The sequence below is a fragment of the Lycorma delicatula genome, chromosome 2 (genome assembly GCF_047948215.1).
Source record: "Lycorma delicatula isolate Av1 chromosome 2, ASM4794821v1, whole genome shotgun sequence".
In the NCBI taxonomy this organism is placed as follows: domain Eukaryota; kingdom Metazoa; phylum Arthropoda; class Insecta; order Hemiptera; family Fulgoridae; genus Lycorma; species Lycorma delicatula.
In genome coordinates, this window is record NC_134456.1 from 151,146,164 (window position 1) to 151,153,977 (window position 7,814).

The following is a 7,814-nucleotide window of genomic DNA, read 5'->3' on the forward strand; positions in this document are numbered from 1 at the left end:
TTTGGGAAGACGCGTTCACCACTTGACCAACCCGGTGGGTTGATTAGGAAGACTACAAGACGTAAACTAAACAGAGAGCGAAGGGGTGAATGAGAGCCCTCTGCAGAGCCACTCGTCTGCACCTGTGCGGATGGGTGCTAGTGATGAGGCACGGGGACTCTTGACCCCCTGAGCCCAAAAGACACCCCCGAGGTTGTGCTATGATTGTTGATCCGGCCTCGGGTGGGGAGATAGGGTGAAATAGGAGTTTTAGTCTGTAGGGTACGGGCACACATAGGATCTGATAACATCTAGCCGAACCTGTACGAGTCCGACACTCCCCCACTTTGTGGGGGGTACGTAAATGGTATTTCTCCGCAACACTAAAAAAAAAAAAAATGGATTGCAGTAGTCGCTAATCTGTAAAACTGAGTAACTGTATATTCTAAAAGAATAGAATATCCAGTTCCATATGTATTGAACTCAAGGCCTACTGGAGGAATTTAGTGACTAACATGTAGTAGTCGACTGTTAAGAATTTTTTTTTTAAATCCCAGCACAGATGAGAAAATAAAGTGAATAAAACTGAATAAAAACAATAATGAAAACTCAATTGGCGGTATTATACGAAATCTTAATAAACGATGTTTCTAAAACAGGTAAAATCTTTTTAGGATTTAAATAGTTATAATTTAATTAGTTAATAAAAAAATATTTTTTATTAAATAAGACATTTTACCTTGTATGAAAAATTGACTTAAGCGATAGAAAATTTTCCTCGAAAATGCTAAATATAAAACAATCACTAAATGAGCTAGAAAGTTTAAATTGATTTCTAAAAAACCATTTCAATTTAGACTACGTATGAAAAACTACAGAATGATTTATATTAGAATAAAGCTGTGTTTGGCTATTATAAGTTATCTATACAATTCAGAAATATCTAGATGGACAAACATCTATATTAGTCATTAGTAACTTTTAAAATACTTCATTACCATAGGAGACAAGTTTAAATATTTATTAAATTTGGTGATTTCCGTGGCACTATAGTAGCATTTTCGGCTTTTCAACCGGAGGTATCGGATTCAAATTCGGGATACCTCAAAGGCAAGGCAAAAATTTTCATTTTCATATTCTCATGTACAACGTTGCTTGGAAACTTCTGTAGTGAATTAGAAAAAAAATTATTTAAATCTATTATTAATATAACGTATTTATTTATCATATAGCTTAAAAGTTGCATGATTTTCTAAAAGATTTTCCCTTTCCTAAAATGGGAAAACCTCATCATGACGGATGAGGTATATGTCAATGAAGGTATATGTCAGTTCTCTTTTTCTATTCATACAAAGTACAAAATAACCAATTTTTTTAACTATAGTTTTTTTTATATTGTTTTTCTTAACGATCAAACTGATATTGATGTAAAAAAATTATTTTAATTTTTTTATAAGGTTTTTTAGCGCTTTCCCCCTTATTTTAAAAAAATAAAATTTTTAAATCATTTAGCAAAGCTTTCTTGTATTAAATACAGTGCAAATGAATAAATCTGTAAAAAAACAGCTTTAAGTGTGTAATCATCTTACGTAAAATTTTTATTAACATTTAGAAATGAGCTGATCATATTTTTTGTAGTCTTTTGTAGAAACCGTCCTCTAAAAACAGACATGAACTTACGGGATCAAATTATGGGATACTTCGTAAAATTAAAACATTGAAATAATTAAGCGCTTCCAGTTAAAAATTCTTTGAATAATTACTCATCCACCGGAGTTAAGATACAGATAAAATTAATATATATTTGAACAAAAAGAAGATATTTCAAAATTCAGCAATAAACACAAAAAACGTTTTGAATCCACTAAAAATTATTTCATAATAAATCATCAATAAAATCATTTAAACTGTTAATACTACGGACAAACTGTTAAGAATACTGAAAAGCAAAAATCCAACGTCTTTCAAAAACATTTCAAAGCTTAATTTTACGTTATTTTAAAAATTTCATATTAACAGAATAGATTACACAAAAAATAAACAAATTCCTCTGGAACAAAAATGTTATCTTGTGCGCTCTTAAATTCATTACAATTTGGCGCTTAATTAAAAAAAAAATAAGATTCAAAGATTGCATTGAAGGTCGTGTTGAAAAAAGTTGTTCGTAAAACTTCTTCGTTTTATTTTTGTAGTCGATCAATTTTTTCAAAAACTTTTATTCTTTTTAGTTTTGTTAACTTCTAAACAGATACAGGGCTACAAAAGAGACTGCTCGTATAAGAAAGACTTATCTCGAAACAAAACTAGCTTGTTCAAAATTAAAAATATTGGAATTCGTTTAAAATGAAAAGTTGCGTAGGATTTTAAGTAAAGAATCTGATAACGTAACATAAGCGAAGCCCTCTCTAGAATGCGGGGATACTTGAAATGTTAAGTTGTTAAAAGAAACGCAATCTAAAAGGTAACTTAGATCGATTTGATCCGCAGGTGGCATTCAAATGAGTAAGACATCGGTTTAGTCGATTAATAAATTTATTTGTAATGTTAAACCTGATTAACGTTCACATCGGTTTACTGTTGTAAGAGAACGCAAATATACACATAACTCATACGTAATATCCTAATAACATACTCGTACACAGAGAATGAGCAAAGTTCAGATTAATTTACGGTATGTGTTCAACACAACAGATTTTGGAAATTCACTATGAAAAAATATATCTTAACTTTCATGACAAAGTTGACTTTAAAAAGTGTTTTTTTTTTTTTAATGTTCAAATATCACTTTGTATGGATCCATCCTCAGATGGCCGTACCATCCGACGGGATCATCCAAACTGTAGCAGCAAATTATGTAATGTTACGCCAGAAAAAGATACAATATACATGGGTCAAATATAGAACACCATTTTTTAAAGTCTATTAAAAAAGAGTAATAAATTTTTCCTCTTACTCTCAACAACGATTTAAAATGCTAATCGGTTTCCTAAATTAAATCTCATGTGATATTCATTTTACTTTTTGATGATGAAACCAAAACACCATCCCTTAAGCTCAGTAAATAAGTATTCTACTATTATAGACTACAACTATTTTAAGATAAAAGCTATTTTTAAATAATCTCTGTAATTTATAAAGGTTTTGGATAATATTACAGCAATAAATTTGCTTCTAATCTGTCATCTATTGACGACTTCAAAAGAGTTGAGTTTCTTTTAAACATTAACTGCCAAAGTTATCAAATGAAACTTAAATTAATGTAAACCTTAAAATAATCTAAATGTAGATAAATAAAAACATTTTAATGAGCGAGATAAATTTATTTAAAAAAAAACAAATCAAAATTCACAATAGTCACTTATAAAAATGTAAAGTTTCTGAACATGTCCATAGCCAAATATTATGATAATACTAAGTTTCCTAAAACTCGGAATACATTTTCTTTCTATCCTAAAAAAAAGAATTAAACATCTTACAGACGATACAAAACCAAAACAAAGACAATAAAAATGTAACTGATATTTTTTTTTCCTTTTAACTTTTTGTAACTTTTCTTGTAATAAGATATGCATGTTTTATCCTTCATCAAGCATTTTTTGAGCTATATATTCAATATATGCGATAAAAGAACCCACATTATAAGGTACTTCTCCATCTGGCGTTTTAATTGTTCTTAAGAACTGAACACAGGGATAAGCTTCTGCATCTGCAAAGTTTTGATTTTCTGGATCTTCTGCCATACTCATTAACAAGCCGAGCATAATATTAAAATGTTCAGCGATATTATTGTCGACTGCAGGCGTGATTTCTCCGACCCAATATTTATATCCAAATAATTTCAATAACAAATCACCATCCGGTATCATTTCATAAATGTCTGGTTCTAAACTGCACGGATCTCTCGGGCCGTCAACGTTTGGTTTTAATCCAGGAATTCTGGCACTTTTTGGTAATAATTCAAACAGTGCATTTTTAATATCTAGATGAGGCATTTCAGCCAATACTCCTCTCGGTCCACCAATCTTTGGCGCCTTTGGTATTTTACGAGGATCGACAAATGTTTTTAAAAATCGTCCCGGTCTGGGATTCACTCTCATAACCTTGATAACAGCTGACCCTCTGGCCAACTTTTCTTTCTTTGACATAGCATCCATTGTGTATTAATAAAAATAACTTTCTTAAGATAATTAAAAAAAGAATATATAACTTACTTGTAAAATCAGAAGGATGAATTAATAATAAATATTTGTAATTTACACAAAAGATTTTGGTACATTATTATTATTTTTAATAAAATTTAACAAAAAATTTTGATCTGTTATGTGTTTACAAAAAATTTAGATGTATTCGAGTTATTTTTAATTGAGAATTAAATTGTAATAAATTCTCAATTTATATGAATCAGAAATTTAAATTTGTGACATTCATTGTGAATAAATATTATGATGTGTTCGGAAACATTATATTGACATATCTGGTCTCGCTCTTATACAAAACTGTTGTTACTTGGCAACTGATTTAATAATAAAAAAATAGCAATACAGCTGTTTCAAAAAATAATAACAAAACAAGTTGTCCGTTGTTCTTCTTATGAAAAAAAATTAAATCGAAAAAAATTAAAATAATTACTTAAGGGGCCATCTTACCAAATAAAAGAACGTTAGGGCCGTGCAAGTAGTAAACTATGAAAAGTTTGGTTTATATATAAGCTTAGGTTTATATATATATACAGGCTGGGTTTTAACACAAGAAATCAATATACCAAAAGTTTCTGTACAGCAAATTAACTATACAGATAAAACCTTATTTATTACTTCGGTGAGTAGATATGATGTATAGTTGTAACATAAGGCAAAGTGTGTTACTAATTGGATCAAATTTTGCACGCCGGACTTCTTGCCGATCTTTCTTTCTTCCTTTTATTCTGGAAGACTGTTAAAAAAAATTACTCAGTACACAGTAATTTTTACGATCTTCTGTCTATAATGATAAAAAAAGAGAAAAAATAGTTCCTGGGATGAAAGTTTCTTTATTTCTTACTTAATGTGACTAGAAAATCTTGTAAATAAAGGGTAAAGTTTAGAAATGTATATATTAAAATAAATAAATATATAAATGAATTGTAACGCACGTAAAACTATTTGTAAACTTTTTTTGAAAGCGTGGAATTCCTCCCAGCAATCCGATTTGCAAAAGACGTCATGAAATGAAACTGTACTTAAGAGAATCACCGTTTCGGAAGTGTAATGATAAATCGTTCAAGCCAAAACCGTGACGCGTGTGGGGATCTTGTTTGCATGTTTACCGTTAACCCATCAGGCTGGTCTAGTGGTTAACTCGTCATCGTAAATCAGAATATTTCGAATTCGGGAGGTCTAAGGTTCAAATCTTAGTAAAGGTATAAAGGTTACTTTTATACGGATTTGAATGAAATCGTGAATACAGGTGTTCTTTTAGTGTTTGGGTTTCAATTAACCACATTTTTCAGGAGAGAAACTGTACAAGACCTACACTTCATTCACACTCATACATATCATCCTCATTCATCTTCTGAAGTAATACCTTACGGTAGTTCCGGAGGCTAAACAGAAAAAGAGAGAGGTACTGTTTGTCACGTCATTTATTTTAATTACTGTCTTAACTCGTGTCGATTTTTGCGATAGCCAGTTGAATATCTATAAGCGCACAGTTTTCGACTGGAATGACCGAAATATGTTCGTACAAACAGGGTAAAAATATTATTAATATCAATAGAAGATCAAATATCGATGGAACCAGATGAGTTATCGAAATTGAAGAAAGTTTATTAACTCGCCGAAAATCAAATACAGAAAGAGTACTGCCTCAACCGTGGATTTTCATAGGAATACGTAAAGGAAAAAACAAAATGTTTATTGTTGAAGCCGCTAAAAACAAATTTTAAAGGCCTAAACAGTAAACATTTCGTTTATTAAAATTACTATGAAAGGTAATTTTAAATTTTCAGAGGAAGTGGGTTTTACAATTTACCCTACCGCTGGAAAGCGCACAAACAACGACCTGCAGGCGGTATGAGACGATTAACCGCGAATTTAATTTTGAAGAATCCGACAACGGAGCACAAACACAGCATACAGAACGTTTGTGGGCTCACTTAAATGACGGAATAAATACATGGTGACACCACACTTTTAGTTAGCCGAGTTCATGTTTCATGCTACATGTTCCATGGATAATATATTCGAAAGCAACACACAGTTATCGGTGAATTTTCACCTCTAAGTGCATCCAAAAGCACGGTAAGAAAATTTATTTATTTATTCCGTTTTTACCTCTTTTTTTAAAAAATTGTACAATTTTGTTAGCGATAATTATTCGATAGTAGTTGAAGTTATTCGAAAGTGGGTGTCATGGTAATAGTCGCACATTTATCATCTCGATCCCCGGATACACCTTCTAATAAAATGGAATTACTCCCCTTAATGAGGTACCGAAACCACTATCCATAATTACTTTTCAAATCAAAAAATATTCAATTTTTCTTTAATGTAATACCAAATGAAAAAAATTATTATTTAAGATAATAGAGGAGTATCTAGAAAATAGACACATCATTTGAAATTGCTAAGCAACACGTTATTTTTAACGGTGTATTAAACTTCTTTAATAATACATTAATGTTCATTCAAAATTTTATGTTAATCCGGCAAATTATTTTTATTAACTCGCCATGGATTCTATGTCAAAAAAGGAAAAACTTGCGCGAGGATCGGCAGTCATTAAAGTAATGAGAGTAAACCCACGACCGGGACACTATTTAAAGTCATATATCGATATTCGTAAAATGCCTAAGGCTCCACCGAAAGCTAATTGACCGAAAGGAATGGCCGCTGAAATGCCTCATCTCGATGTTAAAAATGCCGTCTTTGAATTTCAACCGAAAAGTGCAAAAATTTCTGTTCCCAATCGCTTCTGATTTTTCTTCTTCAATTAATTATTACTTTCAAGATGACATATACACTTTTTCGCTGAACGTAGGAATTTAATTTCAAAGTTTTATACTTGCATATGAATAAAATTTAATATCTCGAAGATATAAAATATGAAATATATATATATAATCATATAAGATAGGTCTGATGATCTAAGTAAAATGTATTTATGAACAAAATAAATTTATTCTGCAGAATTGATTTTGATTTAAAATAATGAATTATCTGTTTCAAACTGTAGTATTACGCATTTTAGCGTAATACATGGTCTTGAATTTAACGAGCAACTGGAGTGCAGGATGACGTCACCGATGATTCTTACCAACCGTGTGGTAATCCCATGATAATGGTAATAGAATATTTAAGGGGTTTTTCAAAATTCTCTACTAAATAGAAGAATTAAATTGTACGATTTTTTTTCATAATAGTCCTGCATAATTAGACTAATTATGATTTGATTTTAAAAAATGTGAATTTTTAAATTTATATAAAAAAATTGAAACAAAAATATTCGTTTTGAAATGGAACAGGTAAAACACAGGTAAAATTTAATGAAAATTCGATTTTTTTAAATAATTTTTAAAGCTTCCTAATTCACTTCATAATAAATATGAAATAGTAAAGCTCTCTAACTCACTTCCTAATAAATATAAGAAATCGAGGGAGAGTATTACATTATGAACAACCTTTTTTTTTTATTAACCTTCCTAACTTCATTTCATTAAAATCATTTTCTTTGTTTACATAAATTTGAATTAAAACCATCCTATTTTGATTCATTTTAAGCTAACTGGATTTTGTGGTTATGTTAAACATGTAAAAAAAATTCTAATAATAAATATATTGCATTATATGCCTAATATA

General features: G+C 30.2%; 1 protein-coding gene across 1 annotated transcript; it reads right to left on the minus strand.

The window, feature by feature from the left end:
• Positions 1–3,554: 3,554 nt before the first annotated feature.
• Positions 3,555–4,133, minus strand: LOC142320276 (uncharacterized). The gene has a single exon (XM_075357976.1). It carries the CDS (start codon positions 4,131–4,133, stop codon positions 3,555–3,557), a length of 579 nt encoding a protein of 192 aa, XP_075214091.1.
• Positions 4,134–7,814: the final 3,681 nt, after the last annotated feature.

Excerpts from the sequence above, each read along its gene's own strand:
- LOC142320276 (XM_075357976.1), bottom strand. The coding sequence starts at position 4,133 with ATGGATGCTATGTCAAAGAAAGAAAAGTTGGCCAGAGGGTCAGCTGTT.